The sequence below is a fragment of the Hemiscyllium ocellatum genome, chromosome 1 (genome assembly GCF_020745735.1).
Source record: "Hemiscyllium ocellatum isolate sHemOce1 chromosome 1, sHemOce1.pat.X.cur, whole genome shotgun sequence".
Lineage (NCBI taxonomy): Eukaryota > Metazoa > Chordata > Chondrichthyes > Orectolobiformes > Hemiscylliidae > Hemiscyllium > Hemiscyllium ocellatum.
The window spans coordinates 133493529-133514560 of record NC_083401.1 but is presented as its reverse complement, the minus strand read 5'-3'; the positions used below and the strand labels follow the sequence as shown (position 1 = coordinate 133514560).

General features: G+C 41.8%; 1 protein-coding gene across 4 annotated transcripts in view; it reads right to left on the bottom strand.

The window, feature by feature from the left end:
• prkg2 (protein kinase cGMP-dependent 2) overlaps positions 1-21032 on the bottom strand; it is an 82705-nt gene that overhangs the window by 10122 nt on the left and 51551 nt on the right. For all 4 annotated transcript variants that reach the window (XM_060832177.1, XM_060832153.1, XM_060832167.1 and 1 more), the window contains 5 exons: positions 19514-19603; positions 19234-19375; positions 12999-13162; positions 6859-6981; positions 3509-3571 (listed from right to left, as the gene is read on the bottom strand). In XM_060832177.1, the coding sequence (XP_060688160.1) occupies positions 3509-3571; positions 6859-6981; positions 12999-13162; positions 19234-19375; positions 19514-19603 (582 nt within the window). The remainder of the gene's footprint in view (positions 1-3508; positions 3572-6858; positions 6982-12998; positions 13163-19233; positions 19376-19513; positions 19604-21032) is intronic.

Sequence of the window (21032 nt, the reverse complement as noted above, 5' to 3'; positions counted from 1 at the left end):
GCTACGGGGAGAACGCTGGTAAGTGGAGTTGAAATGCCCATCAGCCATGATTGAATGGCGGAGTGGACTTGATGGGCCGAATGGCCTTACTTCCACTCCTATGTCTTATGGTCTTATTTCCTTGCAGTTCCTGGCACTCCTTACTGCCATCCACCCCATGTACAAATTTGTGAACAGTCTAACAAGCTCCATTCCTTTAATGTGCTAGTTGAAAAATCTGCCAATGGGTTCTCTACTACTGTTTACCATAAGCCTATCTTTAAAGGTCAAAAATGAGTTGGGATTCTTACACTTCCACGTGCTATGAGATTTTGGCAATTTTGTAAATTGGGCTCAAGCTTTTTGTCCTTTGATTACAAAATAGGGCACATCAAAGCTACCCCCACCAGTCCGTCACTCACTGTATATTGCACAAGCTCAGGCATGGGTCTATGCCTGCTACTTTCAGACTTACAAAGTGATCTACTACAAATTGACCTGGAAAAACAGGCAGATGTCTCAAAGCATTAAATAACAAGTTAACCATTTCATGCTGCTACTATGCACTTTCAATAAACTAGATATTTCCTAGTGACAGGATGCAGCTATACCAACCAAAACATTTCACAAAAATGAGTGAACAGGTTTATAAATACCATGGCTGGTTTAGTGTCATATACATGACTGTACATTCTCAAAACAAGTGGATCATATCACACAACTCTTTCATTGCTTGCAATAGCAAGGGTATTAGCACTACTTAACCAGCCTATGCTGTCAAAATGTTAATATAATAGTCCAGATCTTCTGACTACTGAAAGAACAGATCCATCCAATGGCAATTAGATCAAACAATATCCATTTAACTTTCCATGTCTGCTGTACCCAGACTTCTTAGGCATCTCCATCGCAGCCCTCTTTCGTTCCCAACCCCATCCAAGGAAGATGTACCCACACCATGCCATGAAACCAGAGGACTTAGGAAGACTCCTTGAGAGCAACTAAGTGTAATGAAATGTCTGCATGTAATATATGACTGACTATTACTTTTTTCTAGTAAAAAGTGGGGTCTGCAGATGCTGGCGATCAGAGCTGAAAATGTGTTGCTGGTCAAAGCACAGCAGGTCAGGCAGCATCCAAGGAACAGGAAATTCGACGTTTCGGGCCAGAGCCCTTCATCAGGAATCATCAGGATTCCTGATGAAGGGCTCTGGACCGAAATGTCGAATTTCCTGTTCCTTGGATGCTGCCTGACCTGCTGTGCTTTAACCAGCAACACATTTTCAGCTATTATTTTTTTCTGTTTCTTTGAAACATTTAATGCTATTTTAATTGATTAATTGGAAGTGTAATGATCTTTTAAAAATACTCAATGTCCCTGTAACTTAATATTTCAAAGTGACATTTGTCATGGACCAGGCCAGAGTCCCTCAAAACACTTCAAGAAAGTAGCCCAGACCCTAACATTGCTAATTGTTTTAAGCAAGTGTAAGGTGGATATTCCAGGAGAAATTCTGTTGGTTCAACAACTTGGTTTTAAACAAAACAGAATTTATTTACAAGATTATTAAATGAAACACAAACAAAAGAAAACAGAATACAGAATAACTTAGCCTATCCAAAAACCCAACAGATCATCCCAACTTAATGATGCTGTTCCAAATACTTGCAACAATCCCTATAAACATCCCTGGCACAAAAGAAAAAAAATCAAACAGAGGGTCTTGCAGGAGAGAAGTCAGAGAGAGAGAGACAGTACCAGCCTGGACCTTCTTTTTAAAATTTTTCTTACAAACACAGCAAAAACCAGTAAAGAAAATCAAAAAAACAAATGTCTTCCCTAAACAAGGGGAAAGAAAGAGAAACTTCTCCTCCTCCAAAAAAAAAGCAGAACCCAACAGTAGCAGGAGCACACTGACTGTAGCACCAGCGAGCACAGAGTCTGACGGGACTCAATCTCCTGGTTACATTTTAATTTTTTTACAATCCCCTAATGAGAACTCAGTTATACCTGAAACACATTGACTGTGTGGATCTGACAGTTTAGAAATCACTGGACCTGCTTCTATGGATCCAGCAGCTATTTCGACACTACTACTAAAAAAACCAAACCAAACCAAACCAGAGTTGGGATGAGCTGGGAGATCTGGTCACTCCCCTTCCACTCTACAACTATTTTTTTTCGAAAACTTGAAAGCCTGTTGCCTTAGCTAGAATCAAACTGGCCCTAAAACCCTTCTACTTAGAATTTTTCTGTGTCTTTTACGACCATGCTGGAAAAATAACCAAGGACAACATAACCTTGTTAAAGAAGTAGCTTCATCACATTTTTGTTTCTCTGATTTTAACATTCAATGCTCTTTAATGATTTCACGGGGTTCTGATGAGTAACTGCTGCTCGCAATGCTATAACAACTATCTTCTCACCAGATGACCTGGACCATGGTTTAAAATTCGAACAGTTCCTTGATTTTCAAAACTTACTGAATAATCCCAAATGTGTTAAGAATTGAACAACAGCCAATTTAAAATGATCAAAGTGGCTCACAAAGTAGCATACATACATTTGCTACATTACACATACTTGGGGACCTGTCCTCTGCAGGGAAAAGATATATGTCCAGATATGGCATGTTTCTTATTGAATTATACAAAAGCATGAGGGACAATTGCTCGGTGCTGTATTTTCTATGGCAATGCCTTAACCAATCTGATAGTAGCACAAATTGATGCTCCCTTTGAAATTTGGCATTCGCATGTCTGCCCTGATAAGAGGAAGATGAAAACTTTTGACAGTAGGTCTTTTCTTTCAACTACAGTATTTTCCTGAGCTGATGAGTGAACAATTTTCAGAGAAGTTAAATCTTTAAAATTCAATAACCAAGCTCTGAGCTACAATCAGTGCAGGGCAAAAGCAGTCAGTTAATCCACTTCCAGATGGCAGGTTAACAATGTTTATACTCTACAGAGACCAGGGACCTCTGACTTAAATTGTTATACAGGCTTTACAGTGGCGGCATAGTTTCTCAGTCCTTCAACAACCCAGCATTTGAAGAGAGAGAAGGACATATACGTGGAGAAGGCCAATGCTGCCTGGGCCTCTCCTAAACGGCACCAATATCTTAACTCTGAGTACCATCATATCCACTCCACTCCCACAAGTCACCGTATCAGGGAGATTCCACCTTCTCCTGGGGTTAGGTTTCAGACTCTCTGCTCTGACTTCAGGTATCACACTCCCCTTCACAAATCTCTCTTTTGCAATTTCATCCTCCTCTCAAGTGCCCCCATCTGACTGGAAACCAAGCCTGTCAATCAGATCAATTCTCAGCAGGGAAAGTGTCAAAGCAAAACTTCAGATGCTCTGAAGGTGAAAACCCAGACAGTGCAGGGACCTTCTAGGCTTCTACTCAGATACTTTGCCAAGTCATCTTCCACATCTAATTATCCTGTGTCAGCCCCAATCCAAATATCATGATTTTGCCAAATGCCTATAAAATCTAAGCAAGTCTTTATGGATAAAAGTTACCTGTGTTTTTTTATATCATTGATTCCATTTTTCAGATTTCCCAGGCGTTCAGTTGGGTTTTGCCTGCAATAAAGGATGTCACAGAAAAATATGTAAGTTTTCTTCCAAATCTTTCTGTCTCTGTTCTTCTCACCCTATTTTCCAGGAGTGGCTGTCTGATGCTGGGTCATAGTTTTATACATCCTGCAGCCTTCCAGGACTCATTCTTTATATTGGAGTATTGACAGTAAAGGTTGTCAGGGTACTGACAGTACTGCACCACTGCCAAACTCAATCTTGTCTCCAAAACCATGAACCCTCATTGTTCATCGAATGCCTGTCAGAAACAGAAACCATGGCAGAATAAAACTCACTTTGAATGGATGAATTTCCCGTAAAAATAGTAGTAAAATAACAAAACCTTTCTGAAGTTTTCCACTGATATGATTCCTGGTCTCCAGCTTGATACGTTCCTTTCATAGACCAGGGTTAATTTAAGAGGATACCACTCAGCTGGGTAAAATAAATTGTGTATGAAACATAGAGACATAGAAAATCGGAGCAGGATTAGACCATTTGCTCCTTGAAAGTTGCTTTACCATTCAATATGAACATGGCTGACCATCTAACTTAATATGATATTCCCACTTTATCCTTTACTCTTTGATCCCTTCAGTTCTAAGGACTATATCTAACTCCTTCTAAAAAGCATTCAGGTTTTGTTCTTAACTGCTTTCTGTGGCAGAGAATTCCACAGGCTCATCACCCTCTGGGTGAAGAATTTTAGCCCCATCTCAGTCCTAAACAGCCTACCTCATATTCTTAGACTGTGCAAATGTGGACATTGATACCTGTGTAGATCAGAACCCCACTACAAATGAGGACCATGTCATGGACTGCTATTGGATATCTTAGCCGTGTGGTTACAGTAGTGAATGAGCACATCAAACTCAAATTCCAAGGCAAACTGGAGGAAATTGAATTTAATAAATCTGGTACTTTGAAGAAAAGATAACCATGAAACATTCTGAATTGTAATAAACCAGCTTATTCACTGATGGCCTTTAGAGAAAGGATGTGGCCAACAACATTTACACCTTTTTCCAATCCTGCATAAAATAGTACACTCATTGGATGGAATTTTACCAGTTCTGCCAAAGTGGCCTCAATAGCCAAACCAGGAAGAAGGTAGGGCAGGCGGGTGCTGGGTCATTGGACCAATGAGTCCATGCCTCAGGTCAATCTCACTGGAGGAAGGGTCAAACCCCCAGTGGCATGTAGCCCATTTGAACTTACAAGTGCCCACCTATTGGGCTCATTGAGAAGCTGCCGAGGTCTTCCTGGAAGTTGACATCTCAGCTTCCTCCCACCCCCCCAACTCTATACCCATTCCCATCTCTATCACTGAAGCCAAGGCCAGTAGAGTCTTTGAGATGGGTTTCCAATGGTTGGCTAAGTGAAAGGGAGTGTGAGAGTGAGGTGTGGGGTGTGTTGTGAGGCTATTGGTACTTATACCCTCACCCAAGTGGCAGTGATTTGCCAACCACAACTGGGACTGTGAAGAGTGCTTTGATAAACTTCCCCTGTACCATAATGGAAACCTGGCAACTGTGGTCGCTATTTATTATAAAGCTATTTAGTATAAAGCTACTGCAGTGGGAGTGCTCACCTCAGCCTACTGTCCTTGCAAAGCTGCAGGCCCTCTCTTTGGACCTACCGCCAAGACAGCTTGCCCATTATCCTTCCTTAGATGGCAGGCGGACTCATGGTCAGTTAGGCAGCTGCTTACTGTGAGGTCAGGCTGGCATCAGGCACAGGGTTGGGATCCAGAAATGGTTCTCACCAGACATTATTTTTGAAGTAGATAACATTTTGCTCCAATGGTTTAAGGGAAACTAAAGATAGTTTGGTAAATAAATCAGAAAATAATATTGGATTCTGCTCCAGAGGCCTGTAATGGGGTGCAATCCATTCCATTAAGCCAAATTTCCTCAATTCTTTATAGAATCCCATAGTATCTGTGAAAAACATTAGTTACTCAGATGACCCTTCACAGAATCAGACTTTAGAGGTTACTGAAGCTATATTAGCTGTTAATTGCCTGGCTATTAGTATAATTTTTTCTTTTGCAGAACTGTAATCTTGTGGAAAATCAGGGAAATATTTCCTGTAAATATGTGTCTGTTGTACAAATTTACTGCACACAGCATAAAGAACACAGACGAAACTTTCTCAGTATCATTAAAGGTGCTAATAACTTGTTGGCATAAAAAGTGCCACTGATCCACCGACTGCTTGCTGACACTGCTGTCTGAGGGCTGATTTTAACTGTGTCTGCTTGGCTGAGGCCAAGCTTGAGTGAAATGGCTGAAGCCACTTTTCTCCATTGATCCTGTTGCCATCACATAGGTTGTAAATTTTCCAAACAAAAAATTGGTTTACTGCCAGAAGACAGCAAGCTGCACATTTAAATGTGGCGAAAGTGAGGACTGCAGATGCTGGAGATCAGAATCCAGATTAGAGTGGTGCTGGAAAAGCACAGCAGGTCAGGCAACATCCGAGGATAAGGAAAATTTACTTTTCGAGGAAAAGCCCTTCATTGGGAATTTTCCAGCACCACTCTAATCTGCACATTTAAATACACAGGTTATATCTGGGGATGTTAAACAATTTCTAATCCAAAACCTCCATCAGAAGGTTCTTGAGGCTTCTCCACCATGCCAGGGGAACAAAAAGTTACACCAGACAGCAATGCTTCTCCGAATCAACAAGGGAACCTTTGGCTTACTCTTCCCCAAATTTCTTTGTGCATTTCTTGACCATGACACCCCACCCATCCTCACCAGGCTTGTGCATTTATAATATCCTGGGTGTCACATTACAGAATAACAGATAGGCTGCACTTCCTTTATCTTCCCCCTTTCCAGGGGTTAAAATCAATTCTTTGATTTGAATACCTGCACCCAACCTTGCAATAATCTGTATATGGGGTCTGCATTTACGTAAATAAGAGCATCATTTAATTAACAAGGTCGCCCTTTACTTATGAAATAATAAGGTAGAAACATATTGACAACACAAGTGCAGGAGGTGACTATTTGGCCCATTATGCATGTGGCATCTCATTTAAAGTGCAGTTCAAACTGGCGTCCTTCCAGAGCTCTGCATGTTTTTGCTTTTCAATTATATATCTAATTTCCTTTTTCCAAAAATATGTATTGATAATAAATACAGCTGACCAGTTACTCTTCCGTTACAATTTATGTGAATAACAGTTGATAAGTAGTACTTTTTGAATTATTCATCTCCACGAATACTGGAGCCATGTTTGTGACATCATAATTTTTTAAAAAAAGAACATTTCTTCTCACTTGCACAACCTACGAATCATTTCTTCAGGACGTTTTGTTACTTTCTTTGGAAAATCCAGTTTTTCTACTCCCTTGAGAATCAAATTGTATGTCATCATCTGGTCGAAGCCAGAAAATGGTGGACTGTTAAATAAAGGTAAAAGAGAATTAATGTTAAGGCAATTCACTGCAGGAATTCTAATCCAAATGCACATACTGAAGATTTTTACAACTGCTCATTGTCTTTCAATGCCCAGAGAATTTCGAAAATATCAAAGTCAAATATTGAACGCAGTTTGAACTTCTCGCATTTTATATAGTTCTTTATTCAGTGCCGGATCAATTCATCATTATTATGCCTGCTCTTTCGGCATATAATCATGAGTGGGATGACAAATTTCACATCTCCAATGCCAACCTTTCCTGTGAATGACCCCATTATCAAAATCCAAAAGATTCTACCTGCAACAGACACTAGGTGACCAGATCGGCAAATCAGAGTCTGGTCATCTGTTGCAGCACCTCGATTAAAATTAATCTAAAAGAGATGATGTGAATGCACCATCCAATTGATTCAGCTTATTCAGTGATATCATTAACTTTACAGGTGGATTGCCAAAATGTTTTCTAATAATTAAGTTTATGTGGAGTTGGGAGAAGCCCTCTCAATCTCACCCTTAAACCAGTCTCCATAATCACTGAACACTCCATGCCAATTCTTCTGTGTGTTCACCACATTGGAACTAGTGAGCTGCTGAACTGCTAAAGATTGATTTCTATAACAAATACAGCAACCACAGAGATGCAGTGAAATGGAAATGATGGGAGGAACTTTAACAAAGGTGAGTTATTGTTGGTGGTAGTGATGGTGGGGAGAGTTGTAAGTTGGAGATAAATTCTGACTGCAGTTGGAAACGTGTCCTAACCACTTACATCAGGGTAGGAGATGTGATGGGCATCTTATCTGTTTCCTGGAGACGCTACCATTTTAGCCATCTTAATGAGGATGGCAGTTTCAGATTTTAGACCCTCCTTAGCAGGGCCTAAAATGAATGGCTAGGTTTGGCAGACACCTAGAAATCTGGTAGTTGAAAGATAACTTTGAAGAGAAGGTAAGTTTTTCAAAGCACTACATGTAGGCCAGAAGGAGCAGGAATGGTTTTCTCTGGAGTCCAATTCCCCTTTTGTTGCATCTAATCCATTAAAAAAACCTTGGGTTGGATAACAGTCTTCTACCTCCTCCCAATGTGATCTGGAATGAGCACAGCACTTGGGTTTGGAATCCTGATGAAAGATTCCAATCTGAAACATTGACTCCCCTGCCCCTTTGATGCTGCTTGACCTGCTATGCTTTTTCCAGCTCCACACCTTATTGACTTTGGAATCAGGTGTCCTCACACAATCCCAGCAAGGTCATAGACCAGACAGACTTGTTCCTGATATTTGTTTGAGACAGCACCCTTAAGGATTGGAGGGTAACCCTGTCAGTCGGGCTGACTTATGGGAACAAAGAAAACATAGACTGCAGAATTAAGACTTCACAGACTGTACAAAGCCCTGAGTATGGGTTTCCTATCCAGAACTCCACCACTCTGTTCTTGGCTATATCACAATACATATCTAGAACAATGTATTTGACACCATGCCATGTTAGCTGCTCTCAGATGTGGTCTGTGTGACCAAGCAGTAACATATACATAGTATACTGCAGCTAACATCATACAATTTTCACAGCATGAAAAGAGGCCCTCTGTTCCATGGATTGCACAACAGTGATCAAGCATTCATCTCTTCTAATTCCACTTTCCAGCCCCATAGCTTCAAATACTACAATGTTTCAAGTGAGTACTGTATTTGTTAAATATCTTGAGGTTCTGCCTCTCCCTCCCTTTTAGGCATTGACTTCCAGATACCCTAATCCTCTCAGTGAACAACATTTTCTGAAAGTCCTGTCCCAGTCAGGGTATTGTTAGAAAGCTGAACTGCTCCAAACCAGAGGTAGGTGAATTTTCCAGAGTGTGCACTCTCCTAGATACTAGCCTGTGAGTGCTTTTGTACAATTTAGGTCTCGTGGGACTCTTTTCCTGACTTGAGTTCGCATTCCGGCAGCAACTACTGGTAACTTGTCGGCCCAGATCCTGAAGAAAATTTTATTTGTTTGGCCGATGCTTGGCTTTGTTTTGGGGTTTTGCTGTGGACTGGCCTGCAGTGCCTTTGTTCTGTCCTGAGTGAGGCTATGCAATTGCCTTTACTCAACTGGTGTTCCCCAAGCTCAGTCAGACAAGTAAAGGTGTCCACCACAACTCATATGGTCCTCTTGCCACATTTCCTAATGACAAAGCCAGATGTAGTACCTGTTTGAAGTTCAGTTGGGCTTCAGCGAGTAAATATTTTTGCATGGTTACATTACTAATCCCATCCTTGTTGCCACTGTAATATTTCCCCAGAGGCCAGTATCCCATCACCAAGTCACCTTTTATTTACATGTGGAGAGTCCTTGACACTGATCAAGCTCCCTCAGAGGCAGCTTCTCAGAGTGAGCAGAACCTCTGACACTCCTGTCTACATCTGTCAGCCATGGCTTCCTGATTGGACCAGGTTAACATTCTGTGAGGTCCATCTGATAGACCTCATTATAATCACCACAGTTTTCAACTGGAATCTACATTCCCAGCATATTCCTGCGAAAATGTTAGATTCTCTTCTAAAGGACCAAATCACAGAGTGATTATGGTCAAGCAGCGTCAGCATGGCTTCACAAAGGGGAAATCATGCCCTAAAAAGTTATAAGAATTCTTTAAGGAGAGAGCATGCAGGATAGATAAATGGAGTGCAGTAGATATATTTGGATTTTTGTAAATTGTCCAATAACATATCATACATTAGGCTTTTTAATAAGATAAGAGCTTCTAACGTTGGAGGTAGTATATTAGCATGGATGGGGATAAGTTAATTAATAGAAGACAGAGAATTGGGATAACTGTGGGGGGTGGTGGTTATGTGATTTCAGGGTGGCAACCTGTAACTGTTAGAGATGCACAGGATCAGTGCTGGGGCTACATGATTTGTAACATAAATGGCTTGGATGAGGAAAGTGAATATCTTATAGCCCAGTTGTCGCAAAGTAGGTGGGAAGGCAAATGGTGAGGATTATACAAAGTGAATGCAGAGGCATGTGGACAGGTTATAGAGAGAATGCAAAACTTCACAGATGGAAAATACATGGGAAAATGTGAGGTTACGCACTTTGACAGGAAGATTAGAGGAGTTGGGATATTACCTAAGTGAAGAAAATCTGCAGAAAGCTACAGCACAGAGGGATTTGGGAGCCCATGAACATAAATCACATAAAGCTAGTTCAGCAGGTAAACAGTTCAAGTGCAGCAGATAATAGGGAAAGCAAAAGGAATGTTGGTCTTGATTTTAAATGCAATAGAGGATAAAAATAGGGAGGTCTTGCTAAAGGTATACAAGGCACAGCTGGAATACAGTGAACAATTTGGTGCCCTTAGCTAAGGCCATAAGGAAGAGGAACAGTAATGGGTTATTCAGCCCCTCAAGCTTGCTCCACCATTCAATAAGATCATGGCTGATCCGTATCCTTCATGTCCTCTTTCCTGCCCTTTCTTTATAATCCTTGGTTCCCCCTCTAATCAATACTCATTTATCTCAGCCTTAAACACACACAAGGACCTGCTCCCATAGCTCTCTGTGGAAAGGATATCCAAAGATTCACAAAGAAATTCCTCCTCACTTCAGTTTTAAATTGACACCCATTTATTCTGAGAAAACACCCTCTGGAAAGGTATATTGGCATTCTGGCATTCCAGGGAAGGTTCATTTTCTCCAGAAAATGCCCCTGTTACAAGCTCCTGTCTTCTATTAATTACCCAGTCTTCTCTCTCTGCTGGCATACTATTTCCGAAGAGCAGGAAAATCGACATTTCGGGCAAAAGCCCTTCATCAGGAATGGAGGCGGGGAGCCTGAAGGGTGGAGAGATAAGTGGGGGAGGGGGAGGGGGGCTGGGGAGAAGGTAGCAAAGGGTGGGGATAGAGGTGATAGGTCACAGAGGAGGGTGGGCTCTTCTCTCTTACTGCAACCCCCAGGTCATCTCCTCTGCCCTGAAGCTCTTCAAACCATGTACTGAAACAGACTCGCTATCACAGGCACATTTGCTTACTCTTTGCTACTTTCTCCCATCCTCCTCTCTGACCTATCACCTTCGTCCCCACCCCCATCCACCTATTGAACTCTTTGCTACCTTCTCTCCAGCCCTACCCCCCGCCCACTTATCTCTCCATCCTGGAGGGTCCCAGCCTCCATTCCTGCTGAAGGGCTTTTGGCTGAAACATCGATTTTCCTCCTCCTCAGATGCTGCCAGACCTGCTGTGCTTTTCCAGCACCACTCTAATCTAAAATCTGATTTCCAGCATCTGCAGTCCTCACTTTTGCCTAGTTGATGATCACCATCTTTCAGACAAGGGGAAGACTGAGGAGGGAGGATCTTCATGGTCACGTCAGTCTGTGCAGGAATTGAACCACACTGCTGACATCACTCTGCAATATAAACTAGCTATCCAACTCAAAATCACATAATACAACAGTAGTTCAACAAGTGCCCATTGTAATCATTGCAAATAATCCCAGTCCTGGAGAGCTTTGAAAACTGTAGGTACAAAGGCGATCTTAAATCTCCAAAGCACATTACAATTACCATATGCCAAGTGCCAAATGACTCATTTACCATATTGCAAATCATTACTTGTAAAACAAATCTAATTAGCAAGTTTTGAGAAGATTTGTAGCTCAGGTCGAGGTTCTGGGTGTAGGTTTGCTCGCTGAACTGCAAGGTTCATTTTCAGACATTTCGTCACTATACTATCAGTGAGCCTCTGTAGTTCAGTATTTGCTCCATATGGGTTGTTTTCCTGTAGACGCTGGTTTGAAGTTCCCCATTGGCTGCTTGCTCTACTGGGACATCTAGGAATGGCAGTTTGTTGTTGGTTTCCTCCTCTTTAGTGAATTTTATACCATAAAGGTATTTTTGATGGTCTTGCATGGGGAATGGGGAACTTCAAACCAACATCTAGAGGAAAACAACACATATGGACCAAATACTGAACTACAGAAGCAATCATCCCAACACCCACAAATGAAGCTGCTTTAGAACATTATTTCAACGAGCAACACAGAGGAACTACAAAGAGCAGAGGAAAATCACCTTATGCAGTGTATTCAAAAAGAACGGGGTATCCAATGAACACAGTCCACCAATTTCTCAGCAACAAACCCACACAAGCAGACAAAACACGCCCAGAAACCCTAGCCACTCTCCCCTACATCAAAGACATCTTGGAAATGACTAACAGACTACTCAGACCTCTTGACATCACAAACCCACCAGGCATCACAAACCCACCAACACACTAAAACGGCAGCTAACGAACTTGAAAGACCCCATACAGACAACAAACAAAACTAATGTCATTCACAAAATATCTTGCAAGAATTGTAACAAACACTACATTGGGCAAACAGGCAGGAAACCAACCACCAGCAGACATAAACATCAACTAGCCACAAAAAGACTTGACCCATTCTCACTAGTATCTTTATATACAAATGAGGAAGGACACCACTTCAACTGGGACAACACATCCATCCTAGGACAAGTCAAACAAATACATGCACAGGAATTCCTAGAAGCATGGCATTCCAACTGGAACTCTATCAGCAAACACATTGACTTGGATCCCATTTACCACCCCTGCAAAAAAGAACCAGAAATGACGTCACCATGGGAAGTAACATCACCAACCCAAGGAAATCTAATCACATAAATAGAAAGCGGAACATACCACCAGTGCTTCATCTGGAGGCTCACTGATGATGTCACCTAGTATGGTGACGAAACGTCTGAAAACAAAACTTCCATCTCAGCGAGCAAACTTACATCCACAAATCTAATTTGCATTTAAATAATCTTGACTCTCATTAGCCCAAAGACACATTAGTCAAATATACCATTTAATTGCTACATTGGCTGCGATCAGTTAACTCAACATAGGCCCAATAGTTTGATGAGGTTTAACTTTTTAGTTGTTATTCATCATCATGATGTGTCTACAGATACAGTCAATTACACAAGGGGTCTGTTTACCTTCCAGTAAGAAGTTCAAAAACCAGAATTCCCAGTGACCAGAAGTCTACTCCAAAATCATGGCCTTTATTCAGGATGATCTCAGGTGCTACATATTCAGGAGTGCCACAAAATGTCCATGTTTTTTGACCTTTGCCAATCTTCTTAGCAAATCCAAAGTCAACCTGGAAACAGGACCAGTCAAATTTAATCTTCCATTTATCCACTCTACTTATTATAAAATTATGATAGTGATGAAAAGATTCTGACGTGTGATCCTCATTCACCAGAAATCTCAGCCATTAATTTGATTCAATCAGCCTTCCAGTGACAGGGGTTAGGGGAAAGAAGGTTAGTTATTCTGTCTGGCAAAATCAGGTGCCTACACCACTAAATGGCATTTGGCATATCCCCCTACGCTAGACAAGGAGATCAAGAATTCCCTTTCCTTAAAGGGGATTGTAGTCACTCTCATAAAGTCATAGAGATGTACAGCACAGAAGGCGACCCTTCGGTCCAACTTGTCCATGCCAACCAGATATTCCAACCCAATCAAGTCCCATTTACCATTTACCACCATCCCTCCAACTTCTTCCTATTCATACTCATCCAGATGCGTTTTCAATTTTGTAATTGTACTGGCCTCCACCATGCCCTCTGGCAGCTCATTCCATACATGCACTACCCTCTGTGTGAAAAGGTTGCCCCTTAGGTCCCTTTTAAATTTTTTCTTTCTCACCCTCAAGCTATGCCCTCTAGTTCTGGACTCTCCCACCCCAGGGAAAAGACCTTGGCTAGTTATTCTATCCATACCCCTCATGATTATATAAACATCTGTGAGGTCACACCTCAGCCTCCGACACCCCAGGGAAAACAGCCCCAGCCTATTCAGCCTCTCCCTATAGCTCAAATCCTCCAACCCTGGCAACATCCTTGTAAATCTTTTCTGAACCCTTTCAAGTTCCACAACATCCTTCCAATAGGAGGGAGACCAGAATTGCACGCAATATTCAAGAAGTGGCTTAACCAATATCCTGTAGAGCCTCAACATGACCTCCCAAATCAATGCTCTGACCAATAAAGGAATGCATACCAAACGCCTTCACTATATCTGTGACTCCACTTCCAAGGAACTATGAACCTGCACTCCAGGGTCTCTTTGTTCAGCAACACTCCCCAGAACCTTACCATTAAGTGTATAAGTCCTGCTCTGACTTGCCTTTCCAAAATGCAGCACCGCACATTTATCTAAATTGAACTCCATCTGCCACTCCTCAGCCCCTTGGCCCATCTGATCAAGATCCTGTTGTACACTGAGGTAACCTTCTTTGCTGACAACTATACCTCCAATTTTGGTGTCATCTGCAAAGTTAGTAACTATACCTCCTATGTTCACACCTAAATCATTTATATAACTGATGAAAAACAGTGGACCCAGCACCGATCCTTGTGGCACACCACTGGTCACAGGCTTGCAGTCAGAAAGGTAACCATCCACCACAACATTTTGTCTTCTACCTTCGAGCCTGTTCTGTATCCATATGGCTAGTTCTCCCTGTATTCAATGAGACCTAACCTTGCTAACCAATTTATCATGAGGAACCTTGTCGAACGCCTTAGTGAAGTCAATACTCTGCCCTTATCAATCCTCTTCGTTCCCTCTTCAAAAAGTTCAAACAAGTTCATGAGATATGATTTTGTACACACAAAGCCATGTTGACTATCCCATTTGGTTCCTTGCCTTTCTAAATACATATAAATCCTGTCCCTCAGGATTCCCTCCAACAATATGCCCGACGTCAGGCTCACTGGTCTATAATTCCCTGGCTTTTCTTTACCACCTTTCTTAAACAGTGGCATCATGTTAGCCATCCTCAAGTCTTCCAACGCCTCCCCTGTGACTATTAATGATACAAATATCTCAGCAAGGGGCCTAGCAGTCACTTCCCTAACTTCCCACAGAGTTCTAGGACACATCTGAACAGGCCCTAGGAATTTATCCACTTTTATGCATTTTAAGACATCCAGCGCTGCCTCCTCTTTCCTAATTGTCAGTTTATTTTCTTGAAAGATCCAAATTATGACATTTCTTGAACTTTAGAAGTTGCCCATGAGCACTCTGTTTGATAGCCTTGTATACCAAATCCTACTGAGTGTGCCATTACCGGCCTTAGGCTACATTGCTCTTGATAGGGATATGCATAGGGAATATCTGGCCCTACTGCTTCAAATGCCATTGGCTTTCTAATACTGTAGTGTCACAATAATAGTGGAATAAAGTACATTTTAAAATATCTAAATATGTGTAAAATATGTATAAAACAAAATACATCAGTAGAATGCCTAATCCTTTAACAGTTGGTTCTGTTATAGAGTCATAGAGTTGTACAGCATGGAAACGTCAGTCCAACTTCCCATGTCAACCAGATATCCTAAGTTAATCTAGCCCCATTTGCCAACATTTGGCACATATCCCTCTAAACCCATTCTATTCATATACCCATCCAGATGCCTTTTAAATGTTGTTGTTGTACCAGCCTCCACCATATCCTCTAGCAGCTCATTCCATGCATGTACAATCCTTTGTGTGAAAACGTTATCCCTAATGTCCCTTTTAAACATTTTCCCCTCTGACCTAGGGAAAACATCTTGGCTGTCCACCCGATCCATGCCCGTCATGATTTTATAAACCTCTATAAGGTCTCAGATTTCGGCGCTCCAGGGAAAACAGTCCAAGTGTATTCAGCCTCTCCATATTGTTAAAACACTCCAATCCTGACAACATCTTTATAATTCTTATCTGAACACTTTCAAATTTCGTAACATCCTTACTATAGCAGGGAGACCAGAATTGCATACAGCATTCCAAAAGTGGCCAAACTAATGTCCTATACAGCTGCAACCTGACTTTTCAACTCCTATACTCAATGCACTGACCAATAAAGGCAAATATAGCACACACCTTCTTCTGTTTACCTGTGACTCCACTTTCAAAGAACTATGAAACTGTACTCCAAGGTCTTTTTCTTCAGTAATCCTCCCCAGGATCTTACCATTAAGTGTATAAGTCCTGCCCTGATTTGCCTTTCTAAAACGCAGCACCTCACATTTATCTAAATTAAACTCCATCTGCCTCTCCTCAGCCCATTGACCCACCTGATCAAGATCCCATTGTAGTCTGAGGTAACTTTCTTCGCTGTCCACTACACCTCCAATTTTGGTGTTGTCTGCAAACTTACTAAATGTACCTACTATCTTCACATCTTTATCATTTATATAAAGGGAAATACACATAAAAAGTAAATCCTCTTAATATTACATAATAGTAAAGTTAAATGCAAGCATCAGCTTTCAATGCCATGTGGTCAGGGGATAAATGTTTAGTTTTATACAGCCCCACAGAATCCTCAACTCTGCGTGTACAATGTTCGGAAATACCAAATGGCAATTTTGCAATGATTTAATCTCAGCTGTTACCTCTTCCTCTCTGCACAAGAATCTCAGTGAGTCTCTCTCTCACTGCAACCCACCCCACCCCCAGGTCATCTCCTTTGCCCTGAAGCTCTGCAACCATGTCCTGAAACAGACCCGCTACCACATTGCGACCTTCTCCCACCCTCCTCTCTGACCTATCACCTTCATCCCCACCCCCATCCACCTATTGTACTCTTTGATACCTTCTCCCCAGCCCTACCCCCACCCCCTCCCATTTATCTCTCCACCCTGAAGGCTCCCTGCCTGTATTCCTGTTGAAGAGCTTTTGCCCGAAACGTCGACTTTCCTGCTCCTCGGATGCTGCCTGACCTACTGTGCTTTTCCAGCACCACTCTGACCTAAACTCTGATTTCCAGCAGCTGCAGTCCTCACTTTTGCCTAGTTGATTTTAACCTTACTGTGAATCCTTTTGCAAGGATGCCTACCTTGAAGGAGTCCTCCTCCTCTCTGCACAAGAATCTCAGTGAGTCTCTCTCTCACTGTAACCCCCAGGTCATCTCCTCTGCCCTGAAGCTCTGCAACCATGTCCTGAAACAGACCCACTACCACAGTGCTACCTTCTCCCACCCTCCTCTCTGACCTATCATCTTCATCTCCATCTCCATCCACCTATTGTACTGTTTGCTACCTTCTCTCCAGCCCCACCCCCCTCCCATTTATCTCTCCACCCTGGAGGTTCCCTGCCTTCATTCCTCATGAAGGGCTTTTGTCTGAAACATTGATTTTCTGCTCCTCAGATGCTGCCTGATCTGCTGTGCTTTTCCAGCACCACTCTAATCTAGATTCTGATTTCCAGCATCTGCAGTCCTCACTTTCACCTATTATCTATAAAGCCTAGTGATGACTGAAAAATTATATCCTTAGAGACTGGTGCTTGGTTCCATTGTGAAAAATAATCATTGTAGATGCAGTGAGTTTAGGGTGTGGAAGTGTATCTCAAGTGGGGAATGATACACTGGAATCTTGATCAATTGGGCCAAAGGGCTGAAGATTGGCAGATGGAATTTAACTTGGATAAATGCGAGGTAATGCATTTTGGTAAGACAAACAAGGGCAGGATTATGCAGTTAACACTAGGGGGCTCTGGGGAGTGTTGTTGAACAGAGAGACCTGTTCAACATAGGGGGTTCAGCTACATAGGTTGTTGAAAATTATGTCACAGGTAGATGGGGTGGTAATGAAGGTGTTTGGCATGCTTGCCTACATTTAAAAGCCATTTGGACAGGTACGCGAATAGGAAAGGTTTACAGGGATATCGGCCAAATGCAGACAAATGGGATTCGTCAAGTTTGGGAAACTTAGTCAGCAGGGACGAGTTGGGGTAAATGGTCTGTTTCAGTGATGTACATCTCTATGACTCTTTGAAGGCATGAAAATCTTCAGCGTCAATAGCAGATCTAGGACCACAAGTTAAATCCACAATTAAACAGGATTGAGCAGAAAACAGTCAATACCAAACATTACAAAAATATGAAAATGAGTGGAAACATTCATGTTGTTATTATGGTGTACAATTAACCGAACAAAATCTAGACATAGGGCCAAATAGTTAAGAAAGATCACTGAAGCTGAAGGCTTGATATAAAATAATGTCGTGTTAACCAACCAGAGGATTGGGAAGCTTACAAAAACCAACAGAGGGCAACAACGAAAGAAATAAGGAGTGAAATTAAATGGGAGGGTAAGTTAGTCAGTAAAATAAAGGAAGACTGTAAAAGTTTCTTTGGATATATGAAGGGCAAAAGAGAAGCAAAAGTGGACATTTGGCCACTAGAAAATGAAGCCAGAGAGATGGTAATGGGGAAGAAGGAAATGGAAGACACAGTAATATCCCAGAAATTTAAGAGAGTCGGGGGGGGGGGGGGCAAGGGGGAAGTGGGGGAGGGCAGAGCAGAGTATGGTGGCCATGACCAAGGAAAAGGTGCTGGAAAAACTGAAAGATAAAACACCTACACCAGATGGACTACACCCCAGAGTTTGAAAGGAGATAGTTGAAGAGATAGTGGAGGTGTTTATGGTGATCTTTCAAGAATCACTGGAATCAGGCAGGATCCTAGAGGACTGGAAAATCACTAATGTGACACTCCTGCTTAAAAAGGGAATAATGCAAAAGATGGAAAATTACAGGCCGATTAGCCTAATCTCGGTCCTGGGTAAGATTTTGGAGTCCATTGTGAAGGATGAGATTTCCGAATACTTGGAAGTTCATGGTAAAATAGGGCAAAGTCAGCATGGTTTCATCATGGGGAGGTCATGCCTGACAAACCTGTTAGAATTCTTTGAGGAAGTAATGAGCAGGTTAGACTGTGAGCATTGCCTTAGAGTAAAGGAAAAAACCTTTTAGAATGGAGATGAGGAGAAACTTCTTCAGCCAGAGAGTGCTGAATCTATGGAATTCATTGCCACAGAAGACTGTGAGGCCAGGTCACTGAGTATAACTGATATGGAGATAGATATGTTCTTGATTGTCAAGTGGGTTAAGGGTTATAGGGACAATGTGGGAGAATGGCGTTGAGAAACATACCAGCCATGATTGAATGGTGGAGCAGACTCTATGGGCTGAATGTACTAGTTTCTGCTCCTATGTCTTATGGTCTTCCAGTCTTAAGAATGATTGTGCTGAACCTAATGCTATGTTGCAATGTTGCATGGAATGGAGGTATTTAAACTCACAGCCTTCAGGTTGCTAACCTATTACAACCAGACTAATATATACAAGTGCATTTAATTCTCAAGAATCAATATAATATTTGTTATTTACCAACTTTATGTATCCTTCACTGTCCAGCATCAGATTCTCTGGCTTCAGGTCCCTGTAGATGACTCCAATACGATGCAAGTAATCAAATGCTTCAGTCACACAAGAAGTACAAAACTTTGCCGTGAACTCATCAAAGCAACCTCTGCCATGAAAGGAATGCATTGAGGCACATTGTCAGTGAAACATGTAGGATAAGATAATCATTTATTATCAAAGTTACACAAAGCTTGTGTCAGAAATATGCGTACAATGTCTGTACACAAACATGAAGTCAGCTCACCTATCTCTAAGGATGCTCCAAATCTCTCCTCCAAGACAGGCCTCCAACAGCATGTAAACATACTTGTTGTCTTTAAAACTGCGAAAAAGTCTACAACATCAAATAAGAAACCAGGTGAACTGACAAAGCTCATTTAAATTCTTATTAAAGATTTACAAGGTTGTGGGGTGTTTGATGGATGAAGGAAGTTGGTGTGAAGTGGACAGAATTCAGAAGGAGCCTGACGGCAGCCATGATGTGCTGGGATTTCACAATGGGAGGAATACCCACCTTCTGAAGTGGCCAGCCAATCTGCTTGACCAGTAGCACCAAGTTCAACAGTAGGTGCTGCCAGCATTCCAAACAATCCTAAACTAAAACCTTTAGGACTCAGACTCAGAGTATTCGAATCAGGCAAGGAAGCGACATTTAGAGGGAAGGATTGGAGGCCTTATGGAGCAGTGAACAGGGGAATAGGTTTTAAGGTCCATGTGGGGAGGAAAATAAAGTTTGGGGAGCAGTAAGGTTTCTGCATTTGAAATTGGTAAAGTTACAAAAATTAATTGGGAACAGTTGCACCATATTGCAATGTTGCAATGTCTCAAATGCCCTCGGGCAATTAGGGATGGGCAATAAATACTGGCCTAACCAGAGACATCATCATCACATGAATTAATCAAAAATAAAATTGCTAGATTAGTAGGTGAGATATGTTTCATTCATTAATGGGATCAGAACATCGGTGGTTCGACCAGTATTTATTGTCCATCCTTAGGTTCCCTCAAGCTGCCTTCTTAACTGCTGCAGTCCAAGTGCTGTAAGTTGACCCATAGTGCTGTTAGGAAGGGAATTCCAGGACTTTGATCCAGCGACTGCAAAGCAATTACGATATACTTTCCAGTCAGGATGGCGAGTGGCTTGGAAGGGAATTTGGTAATAGTGGTGTTACCATGTATCTGCTGCCTGTGTCCTTCATTATGGAAGTGATTGTGAGTTTGGAAGGTGCTGTAAAGAATGCTTTGTTGAATTTTTTCTAGATGTTGCACTCACTACTGTTACTAAGCATTATGTTTCAGGATGTGTTGCCAATCAAGTGGGCTGCTTGTCTTAGATGGTGTCAAATTGAGAATGATTCCTGAAGAAGGGCTTATGCTCGAAACGTCGATTCTCCTGCTCCTTGGATGCTACCTGACCTGCTGCGCTTTTCCATTAATATGAATAAATCGACTTCATACTATTCATTAATGTCACTTCCTTTTCATTGAATAAAGCAAAAGTCTTGACCTTCCAGATAATATTCAATTTTATGCCAAGCTCACCATATACAGCTGCTAAAGGAAAGCAGCACTTAAAGACCAGCTCTTTCTGTTCTGGCAATAAAGGCAATGAGCTGAATTTTTTGGGGGGCTAAGTTCAAGTTGTGCAAGATCTGATGAGGGATTTCCACCTTACGCCATAACAAGTTTTCTTACTGTATCTTATCAGACACACTTCATTAACCAGGCACCTTATAGCATCCATCATCATTCTCATAGCTCAT